The 24,865-nt window shown below is 39.1% G+C and overlaps 1 protein-coding gene across 2 annotated transcripts in view; it reads left to right on the forward strand.

Moving 5' to 3' along the window:
• HSD17B12 (hydroxysteroid 17-beta dehydrogenase 12) overlaps nucleotides 1–24,865 on the forward strand; it is a 165,955-nt gene extending 141,090 nt beyond the window's left edge. For both annotated transcript variants that reach the window (XM_082659482.1, XM_082659481.1), the window contains 4 exons: nucleotides 4,642–4,723; nucleotides 6,354–6,419; nucleotides 19,265–19,414; nucleotides 19,673–24,865. In XM_082659482.1, coding sequence (XP_082515608.1) covers nucleotides 4,642–4,723; nucleotides 6,354–6,419; nucleotides 19,265–19,414; nucleotides 19,673–19,777 — 403 coding nt within the window. In that variant the 3' untranslated portion in view covers nucleotides 19,778–24,865. The remainder of the gene's footprint in view (nucleotides 1–4,641; nucleotides 4,724–6,353; nucleotides 6,420–19,264; nucleotides 19,415–19,672) is intronic.

The raw sequence follows: 24,865 nt of genomic DNA on the forward strand, positions 1-24,865 counted from the left end.
AAGCTAAAAATAGCCCCTTTCATACTGTATTGCTTAAGGTGGAATTATGACATGTTATGGTGTTTTAGGGCAGGCAGTTCTCTTTCATGTGGGAAATGTTTGCAAACTTTCTTCCACAAAGCAATATTTGTATAATGTATTTGGATCGCTGTTTCTAATTATATATCTGACCTCCGTGATCCAGGATTCTTTTCTGACATGGAACCCTGTTTTGATATGTTTCTCAGTCTTTTTGAGAATCTGTTAGAGAACTGTCTGTACCAATTTCTGTGTTATGTTTAAGCTTAAAAAAAAAAAAAGTAATGACCCTCCAAGAGCACACTTATATGCTCCCTGATAAGAAGCGAAAATATGAAGAATTGGGATGTAGTCTTTTGTACAATCTCCCTTGTCTGCAGTCACACTCTGTATCAAGTAAGCAGTCCACATTAGGACCGACCCTGCGTTCCATTGCTCCACAGCAGCATTTACGCCTCCCCGTCTTCCCCCCCTCACCTGCAGTGTGGAGCAGTGATGAGAGGGTCCCAAGGAAGGCAGAAATCAGTGACTTACTTCATGGAAGACCTGTCACTTCCTCTATGACAGTAGTATTTTTGTAAGAACTGTGCACAAGGATACTACAACAGTCTGATAGAATAGTGGGGCATGTAAGGAAGAAAAGAGGCTTGGGAATTTTTTTTATCCGAGTGATCATTAAGGAGAGTTTTCTAATTGGGGATTTCACAGGACAGAGGGAAGTCTAGAAAGCATAGCTATAGGAGGCTATAAATATAAGCTACTGAATTTTATAGGGTTTTGTGTGTTTAATGTCTCGCTTGTGGGAGGGCTAGTCATTGAAGAGAATAATTTTGGATGAAAAGGTACTTCCTTATCTGCAGTGGTTTCTGCTTTGTTTTTTGCAGTATTTTAATTCTAGTAGATCCTCAATAACTTACACCACTGAGACACCATCGTGTGGCTGTTAGCAAATAAGCAACCTGATGAATTAAGAATGTTGTATCACAGAAAATATTACTTGACTTGTTTATTTGGATATTTGTCATAGCAAACTAGAAATGTGCTGAAATATGAGAATCATGAGTCTTCATTATGGAACTTCAGCAAATATTCTCAATGTACCTTCCTGTCTTAGAATTGTTCCCCAAGTCCCCAGAAAATGAGAGGTTAACCAGGATTTGGTTTTATGTTTGTTTCTGTGTGCAATTAAGCGCAGCCCATTTTGTCCTTCTGCTTCATATAACAGAGTTGTCATGAGTCTGGCTGTGCCATGGAAACTGGTTTGACGTCACTAATTCTGCTTAGATGGGGGATTAGCGCTAGACAAAGTAGTTGATTTTAAAGGCGAGTCCTTTGTGCCTCATGGTCCCAAATGTTCATCTCCATCTCTATGTAAAGAATAGATACTGTATACAGTACAGGGATTGAGACAGCTCTACAAGTGTGTTATTTGTGATTCAGACAAAACTAAGTCGAATATCATTATCCTTGGAGAGAGGGAGAGAGACTTTTATGCTGTCGTGTGTGTGTGCGGGGGGGAGGCTTTTGGGAGACAAACCTTCTTCGTAGCACAGTGTTTTTGTGGAAGGGGTGTTTTCTCTGCTGTTACTTTGGTGCAGTGATAAATGCTGTCCTTTCAGTGTTTACTTAGCTCTAGTGCCTTCTCGCTTTATACTTCGTTGGTGCTGGATTTGCTTCCATGCATCTTAGAGTGCAAATATGGTGTTTTGAGTAAAGTACCTTCCAATTCTGACTTTTCACTAACTCAAACTAACTCTACCCCGTAGAAATTTTAAATTAGGGTAGAATATTTAAGAAACAAAAATCTCACTTGCCTCAAGGAGTAAACAAAGCACGTGCTTGCATAATTGTAGCATATTTGACTATTGGTCTGTATCAGTTTTGCAACCAGGAACAAGGTTTTTATTATCTTTAAATAAATTTTCCTGTATTGAAATCATTGCTTTGGTGAGTGAAGTTTTAGGAATCAATTTTGGTGAGGTCAAGATGTAATTTTTAAAATGTTTTTGATAACATTTAAACTTTAATTTTGGAAGACTTTTAAATTGTATTTCATTTGTGTGGAAGGAAATAAAGAATGTAAGATTTTTGTTCAAGGGCACATGCAGCCACCTCAGCCAATTTGAGTATCATCCAGCCCATAATCCCGCTGATAAAACCAGCAGTGTGATAGGTTACAGTGAAAAACAGCATCTTCTACAACTACTTCAAATTGGCTTTTCTTCACTTGCTGTGAATGAGTGAGGACATAGCAATTCCTGGTTACATGAGAAAACATTAAAATAAAGCACTACCTAAACCTACAAGGATGCTTGGGGCTCAGGATGGGGTGCAACTTGTCAGGATTTGGGGTTACTTCTCAGAAAGCATATTGTATTGCGGAAGATACAATAGCTTTCTTAGCTTCTACTTGATTGGGATCTGCCCTTAGCTTAAAGGTGACACATTCCAGTATATCATAAATATATTTCACTTTCTCTTTCTCTTTTTTAATAGATTTATCGAGATATATTTCACATATCATAAAATCTACTTATTTAAAGCATATAATTTGATGGTTTCTAGTATATTCACAGAGTGTATCATCACTATGATCTAATTTGAGAACATTTTTAACACCCTATAAAAGATAAAGATATTTTACGGGACTTCCCTGGTGGCGCAGTGGTTAAGAATCTGCCTGTCAATGCAGGGGACATGGGTTTGAGCCCTGGTCCAGGAAGATCCCACATGCCTCAGAGCAACTAAGCCCGTGTGCCACAACTACTGAGCCTGTGCTCTAGAGCCTGTGAGTCACAACTACTGAGCCCACGTGCCACAACTACTGAAGCCCATGGGCCTAGAGCCCGTGCTCTGCAACAAGAGAAGCCACCACAATGAGAAGCCCATGCATCACAACGAAGAGTAGCCCCCGCTCACCGCAATTAGAGAAAGCCCATGCACAGCAAGGAAGACCCAACACAGCCAAAATAAATAAATTTAAAAAAAAAGATATTTTAGATATCATAAATTAATACCGTATTAAAAGTCTCAGTAACCAAGGTGGTTTTTAACCCATTTCGATCAAAGGAATGTCTCACAAATATAGATAAAATGAAATTACTAGATACTCATTGCTAATTCACCAGTTTTTACCTTAGAGTTATTGGGTTCTAACTCCTGATAGGCATTCTTACTCTCTTAATATTTAAAAAGAAAAGCCTTTTCTGTCTGTGTGAGAGAGGCAAGCAAAAACTACAAGAATGGTGTAATTAATACATTGACTAAATATTTCCAACTTTCTTCAAAACCGTAATATAACAATTTAAAATTTGAGATTTGATTTCTATGTCCAACGTGTTAATGGATTTCGCCACTTAGGAAAGTGTATATAACTATTACTAATAAGGACTTCAGTTCAAAAACAGAAACAAAAAACAACAGCTCGTTTTCAGTGACTCATTAAGCGGAGGGTCCAGACTTCATTTGATGGTTGAAGTGGCATCTCGCCTAGAGGCTGGCAGATGGACTGGGTGACCTTTGGGAATTATATCTTTTCAGATTTCTGTCTAAAATAACTTAGATGCCATTTAGTCATGTTTCTTTTATTATTTTGTAGAAGAGCAGTCTGTATCGTCCTTTTTAAAAAATACTTAAAAATTAGTCCTTAGGAAGTAAATTCAGACCAAGAATAATGAGAAACTAAATTGAAGGAAAGGAACCTCATCTAGAGGGCAGGAGGCAGGTGGGGCAGATTGCAGTAGCTGAATAAGGGGACCAACCCCCTGAGAAGAATGGATTTGAGGGGGAAAAGCTGGCTGTTAATTCTGTCTAAAATTCCTAAAACCCTAACCTCACACTTTACGCAAGCCATATACGACTGCTGACAACTTGTATGTTTTTACAGCATTGCTTTCCTCAAACTAATTTTCATTTATTTGTAGACTGAGTAATTCCTGGTAACTTTCTGACTTTGAACTTTCATTAGTCGCTAAAAGTTACAGAAGAAATTGAGCTTTGCCTCTTGGCAAAAGAATATGGTTTGATGAACTATAGAGTCACATGATTTTAGAGTCAACTCTACATTTAGTGCCTGAGAGCAGGACATAACCATTCATTCGTGTAAGTACCTGTTACATGCTCAGGACCGTGCAGAGTATTTTGAGGAAAAGTGTAAGATAAGGGCTCTGAGGTCTAGAAGCTTATGGTTTTTTTGAGGGAGAAGAATGTTTATACTCATAGAATGATTAAATATGACAGCATGATAGTATGTGGTGATATGCCAAATTAAAGGCATACAAGGAGTATGAGAGTGTTTTTAAGAGTAAGAATTCTTGGTGCTATGGCCAGAGAAGACCTCAGAGAATAGAAATCAACTGGAGGAGACTGAAGATCTAATCTGGTCATGCCCCTGATTACTAAGACTGAGAAATGAGCTAATTGCAAAGAAGAGCTATTTTTATTTGATTGAGTTATGCCTCTTTCACTGACCAAGCATGTCACGTGCTGATGAAAGGCAAGGAGAGATGTGTGTTAGAAAAACAGCCAGGATATTCTGTTTCAAATAATTAGATATCTAGATCTGTAATTTATAAACAATTATATATATGATTTCATTCTGTTTACTTGCATCTTCCTTTTTAGATCTAAAGGGGCAATTCTGAACATCTCCTCTGCCAGTGGCATGTACCCAGTTCCACTGTTGACCTTGTACTCTGCAACTAAGGTGAACAATTTTTTAGTAAATTGTGTCAGAAGAAGAATAACGAATACTTTTCAGTCTGAGAAATGGGCATGGAACTTTCTTGAAGTTCTAGCCTTAGCAGTTTTCAAATGGACGGAGAAGAAAAGGAAAATAACCAACACTAGTTTCAGAGGAGCCAGAGCTGGAGATACACTGACTGGTATCAACAAATGAGGCACCAAGATCTCAGATCTGCAGATGCTTTTTTTCTCCCAGTAGTTTACTGGTTTTAAAATTGGTATTTGTGCTTCCCAACAGGGAGCTGGTCTGGGCCAGTTAGCTCAGCTGATCAGAACATAACATAAATGAGTCTAAGAATGGGGATTTGATTCATGAATGACTCAGCATACAGCTTAAGTGCCATGTCCACAGAGCTTAGAAGGATCGCAGCTAGTCAGCACATAGATACACAGTATGCACAAGATAGATGGGGGAGTGTGAGTTTTTGCCACATTCTTCAAAGTTCACAGATATTTATTGCCACTTCTGGAGTGAGACAAGAATTTTCCAGACCTCTCTGTAAGATGCCATAATTTTATACCACATCACCATTCACCTCTTCACGTTACTTCTAGGACAGTAATTTAGAATGCATTTTGTACTGCCTGCAGGTCAATAGCATCATTTTCAAATATGTTGTTGAAGCATAGGATACATCTCTGAAATAAAAATGACCATTGGGACGCTGAAATTAAACAAGCTTTTAGGGGAAAATGAACAAAATAAAATGCACAATAAGAACTTGCAATATGACAGGAAAGGAAAAGAGCAAAATGCCTGCCCTCTTTTTCACTTTGTCCCCTGGAAAAACTTAAAGTGACTACGCACTGTATTTTGAAAAAGCCTGGCTCTGCCCCCCCCAGCCCTGCAATCTGCTTGCTTTCTATATATCTGAAACATGCAGTAGGCATGTTTAAAATGAACACCATGTTTCTTGAAGTGACTGGTGAACTTCAACTTCTTCTTGCCTGTTCTGCTCCACGGACACAAGACTGTCACAAACCAGGACCTTAGTAGAGTCATCATTGATACTTTGCATTTCAAGCCTGAGGTTGAGTCCACCTTTGTAAAAAAATGGCACATTCTATTTTACAAATAGATTTAAAGTCGTTCTATTGGAAGAAGATGGGCTGTCACGTTCACCTCTACACTTCTTGGATCTTGCCATCCCAAAGGACCAAGAGGACGCTTGCTCTTTTCTTCTCTTTACTGACAACAAAATCCCCATAGAACAGACTTGAACAGAATTCATACTGTGTTTCTGTTTGAATGGCAAGTGGGGAGGAGGAATGCATCCTTTGTTATATAATAAGACGTTCCTTCTCGGAAAGTCATTTTCTGAAAAAAGAAAAGATAAGAGCCTTTTCCAGTTAAATCAGAATTTGATCTGGATATTATATTTGGTAAGAGAACACTTAATTTAGTGGCAGATAAAGAAAACTTGAGGTTTTGAAGGTTTTTTTTTTTAAGGTCTCTTCTGCATTTGAAATGAAAAGAATGATTAGAAACTATAGTGTTAAATGGTTAGTTGATTATTTTTGTTTCCATGGCTACAGATCAGGCAGATTGATGTAATATGTGTGTTTGTGTTCTCACTCCCACCCCCTCCCAGGCTTTTGTAGATTTCTTCTCTAGATGCCTCCATGAAGAATATAAGAGCAAGGGCATCTTTGTGCAGGTGAGTGGAGTTTGTTTCAGTTAAGTATCCCTGTTTTTGTGTGGTTTCCACAGCAACTGTTGCTGTCTTGGCAACGAAAGAAAATCACATTCCTAAGTAAGTGAATGTGACGTTAGCACACCATTAAAGACATGGTTTCTTTTCCTTTATGCACTTAAGTCTAGATTTTAAACAATTTACTAGAATTTTTAAGTGGTAATACCTAAAGTAGAACTATGCAGCATAAACAGTTGGTGCATAATAATTGTAAGTTCTTATCTTATTTTGAGAGAATTAGACTGTCAATATCTCTCAGCTGCCAGGTATGCAAGGAGTGCCATGACTATTCCAAAGCCTCTGTCTAATAATCACAAGAGAGGAGAGAGCTGAATAAAACTGAGTTTTACTAGCACGAGGATGACTGCATACAACAGGATGATATAGGTGTGGTAGTGATCTTTTACTTTTTTTTAATTGTGGTAAAATATACATCACCGAAAACACCATTTAAATCACTTTTAAGTATGCAGTTCAGTGGCATTCAGTACATTGACATTGTTGTGCACCCATTACTACCTTACATCTCCAGGACTTTTTTTCATCCTCCAAAACTGAAACTCTATTCATTAAACAATAACTTTCCATTTCCCCTCCCCCCAGCCCCTGACAACCACATTCTACTTTCTATCTCTGAATTTGACCACACTAGGTACTTCATGTGAGTGGAATCCTACAGTATTTGTCTTTTTGTGACTGGCTTATTTCACTTAGCGTAATGTCTTCAAGCTTCATGCACGTTATAGGATGTGTCAGAATTTCCTTCATAATCCCGTTGCGTGTATATACCACATTGTGTTTATGCATTCATCTGTCGATGGACATTTGGGAGGCTTCCACCACTTGGCTGCTGTGAATAATGCTGCTATGAACATGGGTGTACACCTATCTTTTTGAGACCCTGCTTTCAATTCTTTTGGATATGTACCCAGAAATAGAATTGCTGGATCATATGATAATTCTTTTTGTTTGTTTTGAAGAATCGCCTTACTGTTTTCCGTAGTAGCTGCCCTATTTTACGTTCCTACCAGCAATGCGTAAGGGTTCCAATTTCTTCACATCCTCAGCGATACTCGTTATTTTCTTTTTGTTTGTTTGTGTTTTATAGTAGCCATCGTTATGAGTGGGAAGTGGTATCACATTGTGGTTTTGATTTGGATTTGCATTTCCTCAGTGATTAGTGAGGTTGAGCATCTTTTCAGGTGTTTACTGGCCATTTGGCTATTTTCTTTGGAGAAATGTCTATTGAAGTTCTTTGCCCATTTTTTCATTGGGTTGCTTGCTTTTTATTTTTGAATTGTAGGAGTTCTTGATATAGTCTAGATATTAACCCTTTATTAGGTATATGATTTGCAAATATTTTCTCCCTCTTCGTGGGTTACCTTTTCACTCTGTGGATAGTGTCCTTTGATGCTCAAAAGTTTTAAATTTTGATGTAGTCCAATTTATCTATTTTTTGTTTTTGTTGCCTGTGCTTTTGGTGTCATATCCCAGAAATCATTGCCAAATCAAATGCCATGAGGCTTTTCCCCTGTTTTAAAAAAAAATTTTATTGAAGTATAGTTGATTGTCCCCCCCATGTTTTCTTTCAAGAGTTTTATAGTTTTAGCTCTTACATTTAGGCCTTTGATCCATTTGACTTAATTTTTATAGAGACCTTTGATTTTATTACGTAGCTAACAGATACAATGCTGTGAAACTACAGTGCAAAATACAAGAGGAAGCAAATGTAGAGGTTTTTATGGGTGTCAGTCTCAAATCAGTTGTCGCTCAACACAAAGAAATAATGGTTCACAGTATTTCCATGATTAGGCACATTTTTTAACAATGTCTTGGGAGAGGTTGCAATTCTTACCCCTTTCCTGCTCCTGTCCACGACCTGCCCCCACCTCTTCACACATCCAGTGTTCATTATGGCTTTTAATTCTGTGAGCCTAGTATTTTCCTTTTTGCACCCTGAAGCCTCAAATGATCAATCATAATAATAATAGGTAATATTTGAGGGGATGCTTTTCAGGAACAATGCTGAGCACTTCATATGTATCCATGTATTTCATTGCATCTCATAATGATCTTATAAGATGGTGTTGATCATCATCATCTTTAAGTTTATGGAAGTTGGGGTTCAGAGAGGTTAAGCCACTTGCTCATGTTGAACTGGACTCAAGTCCAGGTCTGTTTGGCACCAAAGCCTTTGTTCTTAACCACTGGGCTACTTGCTCCAGGCCTTCAGGACAGCACTGAAGACTTATTGGATCTATCTGCTTAGGCAGCCACGAACCAGAAGGTGCTGGGCTGCTTAGTTCCACTTCCTCCCTTATATCTTTAGGGTAAATGTTTCCTCGTCTTCCAGGGTCCGTTTAGAGCCTGCTTCCCCTCAGTCCTTACCTGAGGTCTCCCCCAAGGGATCCTTCAATGTCATAGCCCTTTGGTGTCATTCCGATTTGCAGCTCCACATAAATATAGGGTACCCTGGGGAGGACAGGGTTTTCAAGAATCTTGAATTTTATACGGAGCTACCATACGCTCCCTTTTCCCGCTTCCTTGACACCAGTCACTTTAATGCTAATAGTTTGAACCTGCTACGTAGCATGTGTTATATTTTGGTAACAGGAAATCGGTAAAGCACTCGGGAGGTCAGGCATCGTGTGCCACACAATGTGCCATTTTCTCATTCTGATGAATCTATTATATTCACGCTATTAACTTAACAATTTTTAAACACTACTGAGAGCAAGCAGGAATCTTAAAGGTCCATTGGTGGGTGACCCAGAGTCAGCGTGACCAGAAGCTGCAAGTGTTTCAGTGACAAAGGGAGTCTTAGGCCTTGTGAGTATAGATGATCAATTTCTCAAATTCCGTGAACAGACAAGCCTGTTTCGTCTCTCACTTTCAGGTCTGGTTTCCCTCAAAGATCTTTTCTGCATATGGTCTGCCTATTGATCTGCTGTGACTAACAGCTACTACAAAAGCACATTAGCATTTGTTTTCTGAAATATTTTACTTTGACAAATTTTTATTTTTTCCTAATAATGAATTACAAATGATGTAATTTCATTGATCATTCTCTTCCTTCATAGGAATTCATTCATGGTTTAAACTTAGAATGAATTTGGTGAAAAAACAAAAACTGAAATGTTTGTGAGGAAAAATACAGTTGTTATTTCTGTGTGAACACATCAAACTCTGAAGTAGAAGAGAATCTCATATTAATTCTGACCAAAGGGATTAAAGAAAAAAAAATCTGGTCTAAATGAAGCTCAGTTAAAAAATTATTGGTTTTTCTCTGGTGGTATGTTGTGTCTGCACGTTTTTTTGGACTAGGAGTATTTATCAGCTAGTTTTCCCTTCCACTCCATCCCACATACTGTTTCATGGGTGATCTTATTAAAAACAAGTCAGATGACGTTGCTTTCCTTCAGTGTCCTCCAGTGGCCAGCCGTCATGTTGAGGATTGAATTCAGACCCCACGAGGCCATTGCCTCTTGCCATTCCATCACGCCACCCTGCGTGCCGACCAGAGCGGACACTGTAGTGTCCAGTGCATGCTCTGCCCTCTGCGGTGCCCCTGACTGGCTCCTCTGCCGGCACGCCTTTGCCCTCACTCCTCTGCAAGTCTCCTCTCCACATCTCCTCCCTGCCCCACTCGCACCGGAGCCTGCAGCCCCCGCCCGTCTTTCAGGGCTTCAGCCTCATTTCACCTGCCCTGGGAAACCTTATCTTGGCCGCTGGGCCCTTGTGGTTACACCTTCCCTTCTGCTCTCTTACTCCTTATTATATACCTCTGCCTGATACTCTCTGGCCCAGGACTCCCCCCACTCCAGTGTATTCTTGAGCACAGGCTTTTTATCGTGTTTGTCTCTGTGTTGCTAATGGCACGTGTAATGTGGGGCATACCAGAGACCTGCCATTTGCTGGCATCACAGAGGACCCTGGCTATGCATGGCCATGCTTGGTGGTACACAGTCCTCTGTTTTTAAGGCCTTTTGAGCTTCTTCTGTGGCTCCCATATGCCTCTGGTCTTGAATTTTCAAACTCTATATCTAGAGGGTTTCCAAGCTAATGCTATGATGCCAAAATTCAGTTTCTTCTAATCTTTGGAAGGCAGGTGCTCTTTTTAGGTCTACCTCCATGTGAAGATGCAACAGATTGCTCTTTTGGGAGAGGAAGAGAGTATGGTTTTCAAATCCCAGCTCGTCTTATATTAATTCCTTGTTAATATTTTTTTCTTTGCTTTTTTTCTCTCCCCATCTTTCCCTCAACTTCTTTCCTGTAATTTTTTAAGAGCATTTAAAATTTTCTTCATGAATTCAGATTTGCTAATATATAAGCATTTCCTGGAAACACAAATAAATAGTAGTAACAACATGTGATATAAACGTCCTAGAGGTGAATTTTGACTCTGTTGATGTTTGAATAGCGGATAAGAAGTACATTCTTGTAAATCTTATGGAAAGTGTGCTCTGTTGGTGAGAATGATCTGTTCTCATTCTTACCCTATAACTAAAACCCAATCAAAATTATGCCTCTTTCAAAGGGCCAAATCCAAAGTGCTCTGACTGGCTAGTTGGTGGGCCCCATTACCAGGCTCTGTCTCTTAATACTAAGCAAGTAAGAAATAGCTGAAACTAAGATGACATCCTAAAACTATACTCCTTGAACTCTTATTCTGTAAAACTTTCACAGGCCACCTTGTTTCTTTTAAACTTTTTATTTGGAAATAATTTCAAATCTATAGAAATCTTGTAAAAATAAGAATAGTACAAAGTACACCCCAGTACTCTTTACACAGATTCACTTATTGTTAACATTTTACTCCATTTGTTTTATCATTGGGAAGTGAGTTGCATATATCATGTTTCTTTACCTCCAAATCCTTTGGCGTGTATTTCCAAAGAATAAGGATATCCTTATAAATAATCACAATATAGTTACCAACTTTAGAATTAACATTGATGTAGTGTTTTCATCTGACCTACCATCTGTATTCTAATTTCTGACCTCATAGTATTCTTTTTTTTTTTTGACCACACTGCACGGGTTGTGGGATCTCAGTTCCCTGACCAGGGATTGAACCCGGCCCACAGCAGTGAAAGCCCAGAATCCTAACCACTAGCCCACCAGGGAACTCCCCCTCATAGTATTCTTTATAGCATTTTTTACCCTCCTGTAAAGAATTCAGTCTAGGACCAGGTATTATATAGTTCTCCTGTCTCTTTAGTTTCCTTTAATCTGGGATACATCCATAGCCTTTCTTTGTCTTTTATGACATTAACATTTTTGAAGAGGACAGTACTCCTCTGCTCTTTTTAATCACACATTTCTCACTTGGGGTTTCTCTGATGCTTCCTCATGGTTAGATTCAGGTTATGCTTCCCTGGCCAAAATGACATATGTGACATCGTGTCCTTCTCAGGGCATCACATCCAGAGACACATGATATCCATCTGCCCCTTATTGCTGATGTTGATTTCGACCCCTCAGTCAAGGGGTTACCCAGTTTCTCTGCTGTAGCGTTACTGTTTTTTTTCCCTTGCGCTAATAAGCAGTCTGTGGGGAGACACTTTGAAAACCATGCAGATGTCCTGCCCCCTCTCACAGTTTCCCCTAGATTTAGCACCCAGCAATGAATGACTCTTCACAAACCTGCCTTATGAAGAGCTTTTTGATGCTAAAGAATTCATGAAGCCCTGGATATTTACCCATTTCAAAGTAAGAAGTCTTAGCTCCCTCAGTCCAGGCTGTGGTTTTATGCAGACCACATTGATTACTGGTGTGCTTAGAGGTGGTGAGGAAAGGATGCTGAGCCTAGAGTCAGCAGACCAAGGTTTTAGTTCTGTTATCACCCCTCCGTGGTCTAACCCACAGAAAGCTGCTTCATTACCTTGAGACCCGGCCTCCCCCTCTAGCACGTGGGGACACGTGATAATGCATATATAAATAAAACATGGGAAACTCTGAAACATGAGCATGAAGTAAGGAAAGAAACTTGCATTTATTGACTATCTACAATATGCCCCATGTCTTCACCTATTTTGTTATCTCATTTAAGATAGATGTTAACCTAGTCCCATTTTACAGACAGAAAGCCAAGAATCGATAGGAATCATGTAACTTGCCTAAGGTCAGTGAGTGCCTGCCACTGGCCAGCTCTTCAGCCAGGCAGGGAGGAAACAAGTGAGTAAGACATGGTTCTGACCTCAGGGCACCCACAGAGAGAGCCAGATATTTAAACACATTACGTCGACAAGGGATAGTAAGTCCAAAACCAGAGTTGTATATTTTGTTCCACGTTTCTTCAGTCAAGAAATACTGAGCGGGGACTACTAGGGCGGTGGGGATGCAATAGCAAAAAGACAGACGAAGTCCCTGCTGTGGCAGAGTTTATATTTAGTGGGAAGGAGACAGACAATAGCAAGCAAACGAACGCATGAATGTGATCCGCTCTGTGAAGGACCTAAAGGAGGCTGCTGTGTTGGGTAATGTGGGGAGGTATGGGGAATTTAACCATCTGGATTGACCGTGAGGGTTTGAATAACGCCGTGATCTGTGCTCTTTCTGCCGTGCCCTCCTGCTTCTCCCCGGGGTGTTACTCTGCACCATAGTTTTCTTCCTTGGAGCTGCGAAGCCAGGTCTCTGGAAGTGCTGTCAACAAGGAGATCATTTGCTAACTGAAACCATCGCATGAGGTTTAGTTTGCCTGACCTTTTACCACAGGAAAGGTGAGGACACAGGTGGAGACCCCCCCCCCAGACCCAGAGAAGGCGGGTGTAGGTTTCAGCCGGTCTGGCCTGAAAACGAAGGGGGCTTCTCACTCTTAGCACAAAGATTACAAAAGAATATTTACCATAATGCAGAAATTCTTTGGGCCCCGTTCTCTTAAAGTCCTATCTTCCAGTGCTTTGTTGCTTTTTGGTGATGAGAGTTGGCGGTTTTGCTAATTCGGTTAAAAATGTAGTTTTTAGTCAGAATAAATTTAGAAAACAAATCGGACAAATTGAGATGAGGGAGCAAACAAAATTCCAGTTTATTTTGTTAATGAAAGAAGATATTCCTCGTTTGTATTTTGTTAAAACATTTTTTCGCTTAGAGTAATCATACAGATCTACTGGGCTTCAAAGAGCTAGATAGCTAAACACAGAAAAATTCGCATTGGGACTGAAAACATAAGTCCTCATCCATCTTTCTTGTTAATTGCCAAGGACAATAAAAGAAGGTAATGGCCTGTGTCTTTAGTGCAAATGGAGTCTAAATACAGAGAACTATAAAGCAACAGAAAGATTCTCACAGGAAATATTCATACCTAGTCAGCTGCACCAGCTTTGAGAAATGGCTGAAGAGTAGTAAAATTAGTCCTGTTGGGATCATTGGACCCAGACCGCTTCCAACTAGGTGAATCCTCATTTTTGTCAGTGATAATGGCTTTTTTCCTTGGCCTTTTACAGCAGTGTTATACCACAGGAACTAAAAACCTGAGATGTCCTTTAGTCCTTCAAACCACATTAAGTCTGTATCCAGAAAGGACTCAGATATCCAGCTGGTTACCACAGTCATTTTCTATAGAAAATGGTGTTCTTACCCCTCTTACAGGATATAAAAACTCAGCCAAGTTTTTTCTTTCTATATCCATTCTGAAAATTATAAATACTAGAAAACTTAGAAAAGAATTCTAATACATACCAGAGTTTAAATCTCACACTCTTTAACTGACAATTTTTTTTCAATCCTCATAGTAATAGAATAGGGAAGATGCTATATCCTCCAAGGAAGAAAATAAAGCTGAGTATTTTGCTCACAGTCTCACGACTAGTAAGTGGTCAAGTGGAATTTGAATCCAAGTCTGTGATTTCAAAGCTGAAGCTTTCTCCCCACCCCCCGTATCCAGCTTATTCTTTCTCTTACACCGCAGATTCAGTCCATCAGGGAATCTCACTGACTGTAGTTGACCCTTTAAACACATCCACTGTCTGACCGCTTCTCATGACTGCCACCGTGATCTCTTGCCCTGGACCTTTTGCAGCATCTTCCTATGTGGCCTCCCTACTCCCACCTTGATAATAGCCCCACCCCCACCCCCCCACCCCAGTCTGTGATCTCTTTAAAGCATAATCCAGGTCATCTTACTCCTCTGCTGAAAACTCTCCTGTGGCTTTTCATCTCTTTCAGAGTAAAACCAAGAGTTCTTGTGACCCACCGTGTTCTGACTGCAGATGTTCCACATTAGCGTGTGCCCCCCTACACACACCCCGCTATTTCTCTGGCCTCCTTGCAGTACTCAAACCCTCTGAGCACACTCACACCTCAGGCCCTTTGCACTTGCTCTTCTTTCAGTCTAAGGCTCTTTATCCAGGTATCTTTTTGCCTTGCTCTCTCCCTTCATTGAGATCTTTGCTTATATGTGACCATATCACATACATGTCACCGTTATCCCAGAGGCCTTTCTTGATCACCTGCAGGAACAGCCTCCATCACCTCCACCCTTTACTCAGGTTTATTTTTCTTCTTCCTTTTTATCATCACCTGCCAATATTGTAGACATTCTTTTAACCATTTGTTTGTAGGCTGTGTGCACCAGCCCCCCTTTCCCCCCACTAAAATGTAAGCTCAGTAAGATCAGGGACTTTGTCCTTGTCCATAACTGTATTCCGAGTGCCTAAAACAGTGTTCTAGTAGGCGCTCAGGAAAGACTTGTTAAATACATGCTGTTTTGTGAGCTAACACTGTTTTCCCTTTTGTCCTTTGAATGTTAACATACGAATTCCACATATGTGGAGGCAGGTCATTTGTAAGATTATCAGCCAGCCAGTGTCGATCAGGGATTTTTTTGTGTAGAGCACAACATTTTAACTCCTTCATTTTGGGCTTAAGTGCTAAGGTTTATACCTAATGTTACTGTGGGGCCTTTGCTCATTGCCATGTTATCAGGGATCTCTGTTCCATCAGAATGATTCCTTTTTCCTAACATTTTCTAGTAAGGCCAAGGGTTTCTACCAATGAGATAATCAAGGGCCCTTTTGTGGAAATGCTCATCTTGTGGTCTGCAAGTGAAATAATACAAACTCCAAAACTAGGCTCTATGCATACAGTTATTCAGATCCTGAAATGGAGGATGAATATACAGACTGAAGGAGAAAAGATTCCCTGAAATGCTTCATAGGAGCCTCAGCCTCTGCCTTAAGAATATGTGCTGACTTCACTGGTGAACTTAGTGCTCAGAAAAGGCAGATTATACCCCGTCTTGAGAATTCCGTGTTGTGTAAATAGACTGGAGCCTGGCGTTCTCTGGACCCGTGTTTCCCAAAGCATGGGTGTGAGTTGTCCTGGTCATTTTTAAATTTGAGAAGGCATACTTAGTACACAGATGACAGCATGAAGGATGTGCTGCTACATGAAGTTAGAAGGTTCAGTGTTTGATTCTTGAATATCTGCCATGCAGCCCTGGGCATCCATCTTTCTCTTGTTCTGTGACATTAAGTTGTAATAACCTTCTTGTTCCTGAATCGAGGCCCCCTAAACTGTTCCCTAAAGACCAGATACCTCAGCAAGCTACTCAGTGGGTGAGAAAAAAAGATACCAAGTTTGTTTTCAGGGATCTTTTCAATAGGCTGAGCAAGGACAAAAAAGCTTTGTTTTATGGGCTGGTTAATTATTTTCAGTTTGGGATTCTAAGTGCAAAGACCAGGGCACTTGCCTGCATGGGCAGCTGTCAAGGTTCACGCTGTTTCCGAGCTGGCAATATTTATAGTGGCAAATTGTTGAGCATAAGAAACTTTTAAAAATTTGTTCTGCCCAAAATACTCCCTATGAAAGTATGGGTATCTTCTTAACCTGTTCACTGTAATGTTTCCCTGCGTAGACCAGAAAAGTGGATTCATTATCATTTATTGGGTTTTTGTTTAACTGTTTAATGATGTACCTAGATGACATTTTGACATATAAGATAAAGATATTTCTTTAAAAAAAAAAGATATTTCTTTATTTTTACATAACTTGAAATTCTCCTTCTTTTAAAATTCTGAGTAACTAAGACCTGTAAACTAAGACTTTGTTTAGATAGATAACCTTGCTTAAGCTCTAGAATATCTAAAATTGTGGTTTAAACTCTCATGCTACATTGTCAACTTCCTCCTGTCATTACTTTTCTGGGCAGCAGCAGTAGAAAGGGACCCCAGTACTATATTCAGTGCTGTCCATAATGAAGTGTTCTGTTGCTAATTCATTCAGTAGATCGTCTTAGCACTCCTACTACATGCTAGGCAATGGCAGTGGCTAAGCACTGGCAATATAATGGTGAACAAGACTGTGTCGTCACAGAGCTTATGCTCTAGAAATCGATACTGTCGGTGATTGGATCTCGTTTTCTGTACTTAAGTTTAGCCTTCCTTCTGCCACTGCTTCACACATTTCCACTGTTTGAACCGTGCCGGCTGAACTACTGCCGTTCCATGAGAACATCCTGCTCTGTCTCCTTGTCTTTGCCCCTGCTGTTCCCATTACAAAATGTTCTTCCCTTATGTGTTTACCTGGCAAATTCCTCCACATTATTAAGACTTAGCTCAAAAGTTATTTCATCTCTGAATCCTTTCCATCCTCTGCTAGGCCATGTTAACTGCTTTGATTTTAAACCACTGTAGAAATAAATACCCTTTCCAGAATAGAATGTACATGCGTCTGTTGTCCCCACCTCAAGAGCCAGGACCTTCTCGACTAGCTGGATGGTTTAGCTGAATGATGAGTTTGTTAACTTGTGGCACCATCAAGTGGTTCAGCCAAGCAGTGCGACTTCATTCTTCTGCAAAATCAGAACAGTCTGATTTGTGCCACATAGAGAGGGAGGGGGGATTAGAATACCTAATTATGTAATTGGAAGGTATAATGAGTGGACCACCTTTATGTTGAGAAGCTCAATACTGTACAGTACTCTTGGCAGGCTTGTGATCAATATATGGGAAGGTTTTTGTTTTTGTTTTAATCTTTATTTTTTTTTGTAGCCAGGAAACCTGGGTCATAGAGGTGTGATGGGGTTTGCTTACGGCCCTTCACTGTTGGAGTCAGAGTATATGCAAACACTCTCTTTGCTTTGTTTGCTGCTCAGCTTGAACAAACTTTTCTTTCCCTACCCATTGGCAGAGCCTCATGAGCTCTGCATTTCATGTTGTACGTTAGTCTGGGATCTCTCTTTGGTTTGTGCTCTCATATACTGGATCCTTGCAGCAACGTGGGTTTAAAAATAAAGACCTGCTGGACAAAAAAAAAAAAAAAAAAGAATTGCTTTTTAAGTGAGGAATAACTGTAGAGTAATAATTCCAATACACAAATTCTCAAAACCAAAAGTCACCTAATCAAAGTTGGCCCAGGTATTGAAGTACTTTGGGGAAGTTACTTTGCTTCGTGTGGGTTTGTGGCTGCAGGGACTAAGAAGGAGAAAGTTGGAGAGTAACAGTGGTTAGGCCCTTGGGTTCATGGTTCTAACAGGTGGGCTGGAGTTTCAGCTCACCTGTTAAGGAGGGTGACTCATACTTGGGAATGGGAAAAATACAAAATAAAACAAAAGAGATATGGGAACTGCCCAGCTCTTGGCAGGAAGAAAATCTATAGTTTGGAGTACATCTCAATTTTATTTCTGCCTTTAGTAATGAAGTTTTTGATTTTGACCACCATGTGTTGAAACAGATCCTCTTCCTTAATAGAAGTTTCATTGTAATTTATACCCCTTCCTTTCATACATGTCAGATAAACAGAATACATTCACTCCTTGGTGTACAACCATGCCCAAGTAATTTCAAACTACAGAAGGAACCGCTTGTGTCATGACTCAGGAGTCGTTGTAATAGGGTTTCCTTGCATTCTGTGTTGAAGCATATCCAAAATATAGCAAGCATAAGAAATAAGGAAACAGCTCCCCTAACCTAAAAGGTAATGTCCAGCTTTGCATCCCACACCACTTCTGTGAAGCGTCTGTTAGTTACCCAAGCTGTTTCCATACTGTTATCCCGTCTCCCCCCAACAAAGAAAAAAGAAAAGAGTGGTGGTCCTATCTTATCAATAGCAAAGTTTATAAAACTCAGAAGCAGAATGGTAAGAAACTAGGGAAGAAAAGTGGTAGCCCAGAGCTAACATGAAATGTTTATTTTAGAGGGACCAAAACTGATAGAACAAGCTTAATAACCATCAAGTATGGAGGAAATTATTATTATCTCTTTAGGGGCATAAAATGTCAAAAATCTCCTATGTGGTCGTTCTGTAACTATATTGTTTAGTCAGAGTAGAAAGCACCTGGCCCCAAATCTCTGCTCTCTAGATTTGTTTAATGCCTTCTTTTTAAAGACTGAAAAAGGTATGTTTCTGCTTATCTTTAATACTTTCTCTAGTCTCAAACTCTGTTGTATTGACAGACTGTATTTTTTTGCGGTATGCAGGCCTCTCACTGTTGTGGCCTCTCCCGTTGCGGAGCACAGGCTCCGGACGCACAGGCTCACGGGCCCAGCCGCTCTGCGGCATGTGGGATCTTCCCAGACTGGGACACGAACCCATGTCCCCTGCGTCAGCAGGCGGACTCTCAACCACTGCGCCACCAGGGGAGCCCAACAGATTGTTTTTATACAACCTGTTTTATGCTATCGTTTGTTCTATCAAGGTAGCTCTTAGATAGCTGCTTCTCTTTTGCTTCTCTCTCTCTAAAGATACAAACTTTAGAGTTTTTCAGAATGTTTCTGCCACTAAGAGCAATCAAACATCAGTGTGAATTGAGTTTGTGGCCTTCCTAATCAGTGGCGTGTTTTTTTGGGGGGGGTATGTTGCCATTCTAGAGTGTCCTGCCCTACTTTGTAGCTACGAAACTGGCTAAAATTCGAAAGCCAACTTTGGATAAGCCCTCTTCAGAGACGTTTGTGAAGTCTGCCATTAAAACTGTCGGCGTGCAATCCCGAACCAACGGATACCTGATCCATTCTCTTATGGTATGTAGATTTTTAAGTTCCAGATTAGTACTTTGGTTTGGGGTTTTCTTTCCCATCGAGTCACAAAATAGTATGTGGTATATTAGCATATATACATTGTCTAGACTTACTAGCAAGGCATCTGTTTTCAACGTACACCCAAGAACTCTAAAATCTACCTATAAATAAAACAACAATATAGTAAAACATAAGATCATATGTTTCAAATGAGTTCAAATTGTAAGCCTTAATTGCATATCTCCCCATTTCTTTCCCTAGGCCTCAGTAATCTCAAGCCTGCCTTCCTGGTTGTATTTTAAATTGACCATGAATTTAGGCAACTCCACCCGGGCTCGCTATCTGAAGAAAATTAAGAAGAACTAAGCATTGGTAACTGTGTTGAGTAACTAGACCAGATGTTCCAGCCTAGGCATGTTTGCTGCAAGGGGCCCACCATCTCCAAATCTTCAGTTGTCATGTTAATTAACAGTTACTGATAAAGCTAAATGTCATAATTGAGAGGAAAGCAGAGTTGCTTTCAGGAGTTCCTGACATATATTCTGGATGCCACCAGGAGTTATTTTGAAATGTAACATAAATGCCCCTATCAAATAGATACAGAACTAACATTAGCAAGAACTGCTTACTAGGAAGGAACAATTATAACAAATCACTGAATGATAGAGTCAGATGTAAGGCTTAAGATTTCATCTGGTCCAAAATGCCAGTGATGATTATGCTTGTATTTTCTCTGAAACGTACTTTAAAAAGTAACGGCCAGCTATCCTTTTTTGTTTTGAACACTTTGAGGGAGTGGGGGTTAATTGATTTACTTATGGGAGGACACACTGCAATTTGCATAGCACTCTGTAAGGTTTTCTAAAAGTATGTCTTGGTTTGTACATTTATATGGAACTTTCCTTTCTCAAGGGTAGCTAATGACGTAAAAATAGTGATGAAACACAGAGTTATTTTTGACACATGCCCACTAAAATATGCTTTCCTCTAATACGTATGCCTTCTCAGTTTAAATGTATGTAAATACTGAATGCTATATGGTATGATTTATAAAGGTAAATGGGCCAAAATGTACATTGATGGGCAGCTCCATCAGTGCCACTAAAACTCTGACCCAGCAAGGTGGCCTGCTTGGACCCCAGCTTCTTTGTTTCTGCACTGCACCAATACTGCTCACATATGTGACACCAGGCTACTCTTAGAACAATGATGATATTAGAGTAGTGGCATTATACTTTTAAATAGGTACCCTATAGATATTGATACAATTAGTTTTAATAAAAGATGTTATAACCATGGTGTTGATTGAAAATATATTCCTTTGGTGCTTGAAATTAAGCCCATTTTTGCACTGGTTTAATATAAATTAAGACTTACTTTTATTCTGCTACATAACTTGTTTGGGAAACTTGCTAAGAAATTAATTCAATGTTGCGAAACATGCAACACAGAAGGTAGGTCTTTACCTAGGCTATGGTTCCCAGGCTCTGAGATTTAAGCATCAGGAAATCTGCAGATAAATAAATAAAATTTTTAATTGGGGTATTTAAGTGTTTCTAGCTTTTAAACTTGCCAGCTAAGGACATAAAACAAAAACAGAAAAACCCAAATTACCATCTGCTATTGGCATTATTATATAAAAGAAAAGACATTTTAGCATCCCCAAAATAGGAAGAACATAATCTCAGAATAAAGAATAAATTTAGCTTTACGAAAAACACATTGCCTTTCTCTCTCTCTCATTTTGTTGTAGAAATGGTGAAATCACAATGACCTGGGCAATATATTATTTGCTTTCACACATTTGTTGGTTAATTGTTGTGGTGGTGGTTTTTGCTGGACAGTTGGTAGAGAGGGGGAGGGATTGGTTTGCAAGTATACAAAATACTTCGCCTTTTATCCCATCTAGAAAATAGCTGTAATCTGGCTAGGAAATCCCTTAGCAAGCTCAAAACTTCTGAGCTGTGGCTTTGACTGCTTCAGCTCAGCAAGTATCCTCTTGTATTCAACACTCAAGGTTGAAGATGATAACATGAAAATCTATGTTTCCAGGCACATGAAAGAAAAATTATACTAAAAGAGAAACCAATGTTCTCAAAAACCTTCAAAATAGTGAAGCAAAATTTTTAGACTTAACTTTATATTGACTTGATTTTATAGTCTGATGTGTGCTAGATAAGGTTTGAACTCAAAGAGCAGAGTAGAAGATTAGTATTGATGATTACTGTAGAATCAGCTCTCCTCACAACATAGAAAACTGGGTTTTAATTTATTGTTCTTTCATTGTCCTTTCAGTACAATAGCATGGGGGAGGGAGGCCAGGAGAGGAATTGCCCTGCACACAGAATGATGTGTGCCATTTTGATTTGTCCTTATGTCAGGCCCATGTGCACTGGCAATAAATAAAGATGATACTGGTCTCCGTTTCCTCAAATGTGGTCCTGCCCCAAAGAGATGAATTCTGAGTTCTCACTTGATATTTATCGCATCAAAATACAATAGAAGTGAGCTTTATATAGAGTGAACATCAATGCCAATACCAATACGAATGGTGCTGATTCAGTGTAAAAGAGGAGATTTACTGTGATAATAATACCTTATGAGAATGAAATGAGCTTAAGTAGTACTATAATTTCTGAAGTCTGTTGATACCAAAAATTACCTGATATTTTGGTGGTCCTGGATTTTGCTACTTTGCTCTGTAGTTTACCAGTATCAAAACAAATGATCAAAGCTTTTTATTTAATATGTTAGAAACTAATTAATTAAATTTTAAGGACTCACTACTTTGTGACATTCCAATATTTTTAGATTAGCATATTTGTTACTCCTGATGCAAAACATATAAGTATAGACAGAATTAAAGTTCCCTTGTGGAAATGTAATTCTTTCTATTGAGATTTATATGGAAACATCTAGAAATGGAACACTGTCTAGCATGAACACAAACTTAATAGATGAAAAAAAATTTAATGTGATAAACAGCATAGAACAACTTTGACCACTCTCCTTTACCTGTGTCACTGAAAAGCAAGCAAAATGGGTACTACAAAAGGTAATCCCAAAAGGATGTAAACCCAGCTTGTCTTCTCTGTTATAAAAGTTTCTAGACAAACTGTTGTGTGCGTTTATTGAATGCCAACCATGTCCATTTACGCTTCTGGATGCTGGAGAAACTACAATGAACAAAGCAGATAAAAAATTCTTAACCCCAGTTGAGTTTACACTTGAACAGGATGTGGGGTGGGGGAGGGACCTGGGGGGGGAGCAAATGAGGGACAGGTAATAAACAAAAGGAATAATAATAATATGCTGTGGGGAAAAATGAAACAGGGTAAGTAGGATGGGGAATCAATGTTTGTTGGGGTAGGGGTGGGAGGCTTGTGACATTAAATAAGGTACTCATGGCAGACCCAGAGAGAGGTGGCATTGAAGCCATCTTGCGCAAGACCTTTACCTCCCTGGGGGAAGAGCATTTCAGGCAGACCAGCCTGTGCAGAGAGCCCAAGGAGAGAGCATACCTGGTATGTTCCAAGAATAGCTAGGAGTACATACATATTGAAGCACATACTAGGTGAGCTATTTCTGGAAGAGTTCAGAGATCTTGCTTTAGTTTAGTTATGACTTTCTAGTATTAAATCACCTTTACATTCTTGATCTTATTTCACTATCTTTATTTACTGTGGAATTCAGTTTGCTGGTATTGTAGTTAGAATTTCTGCATCTATATTTAAGAAATGGGCTTGCAGTCTTTCTCATACTTGTCTGGTTTTCATATCAAGATTATAACTTCATTAAATGAGCTGGGGAGTGCTACCTGTTTTATTTACTGTGCTCTAGAAGAATCTGTAAAAGATTGGGGCAGACTTTCCTTTGAAAACTTATAAAACAATCTGGTCCTAGTATTTATTTGTGGCAAGATTTTCAACTACTTATTATGTTGCTTTAAAAATAATAAGACTACTCAGCGTTTCTATTTTTTCTCGATTCAATTTTGAAAAAAAAGTTTTGTTCTAAGCATATACTCATTGTTTCCCCCAAATTTATTAGCATAAAGTAACTTGAGGAATTTTCTTATTTTTTAAACCTCTGCTAGATATATATACCTATTTCCTTTCCCAGTATTGTGTCTTCTCACTTTCTTTTCCTTGACCATTTTGCCAGAAGTTTGTCTATTTTATTAGTTTTTAAAGAACCAACTTTTGGCTTTGTTGAACCTCTCTGCCTTTTTCTTTTCATGCTCTCCTTCTTTCTGGAGGTTTATTCTGTTATTTTTCTTTCATAAATTGGACATTTAATTCATGTTCAATGTTTTTTTTTTACTCTGAAATAAACATCTAAGGCTCTAAGTTTATCTTTTACTACATCCCACAATTTGTGTGTTTGTGTGCACAAATATGTATGTACACAAATGTATTCTCAGTGCTAATATTAAAAATTTTAAATTGATTTCTATGAGCTATGAATTTTTTGTTTTTAAAAGCACAAATTTAAGTTTTTGTAAAAGTATTTCCTTTAAAAAACATATTCGTGTCACCATTAATAAGACAACTTTATATTATGTGCATTCTGATATGATGGACTGAAGGTACAACGTCACTTACGTGGTATTCCTGGAAAAAATGTATAAACTGAACATAAGAAGAAATATTTTTGGGGCTTCCCTGGTGGTGCAGTGGTTAAGAATCCACCTGCCAATGCAGGGGACATTGGGTTTCAGCCCTGGTCTGGGAAGATCCCACATGCCGCACAGCAACTAAGCCCATGCGCCACAACTACTGAAGCCTGTGCGCCTAAAGCCCGTGCTCTGCAACAAGAGAAGCCCCTGCAGTGAGAAGCCCACGCACCGCAACAAAGAGTAGCCCCCGCTCGCTACAACTAGAGAAAGCCCGCGCACAGCAGTGAAGACCCAATGCAGCCAAAATAAATATAAATAAAATAAAATTTATTAAAAATATATTTTAAAAAAACTAAATTGAAGGATATTCTACAAAATAACCAGCTTATACTTGTCAAAAGTTTCAGATTAAAGAAGACTAAAGAAATGTGACAAATAATGCAAAACACATGATCTTGGATTGGATCCTGGTTAAGAAAAATTTTTTTTTGCTATGAAGGACAATTTTGAGCCAATTTGTGAGATTTGTGTATAGATTAGATAACAGCATTGTATCGATGGTAATTTCCTGAATTTGATCATTGTACTGTAATTACTTTTAAAAAAGTTGTTTTTAAGGAAATACACACTAGACTATTTAGGGATAATGAGACATATATGCAACTTAAATTCAAAAGTTTCAGAAGTATGTATACAGAAAATGATAAAGCAAATGTGTTAATATGTTAACATTTGGAGAATCTAGGTGAAGGGTACATGGGAATTTGTGCTGTTTTGCAAATTTCCTGTATTTCTGAAGTTATTTCAAAATAAAAAGTTAAATCTTTTGTTACTAA

The sequence above is a fragment of the Grampus griseus genome, assembly GCF_964374135.1.
Source record: "Grampus griseus genome assembly, chromosome: 8".
Classification (NCBI taxonomy): Eukaryota; Metazoa; Chordata; class Mammalia; order Artiodactyla; family Delphinidae; genus Grampus; species Grampus griseus.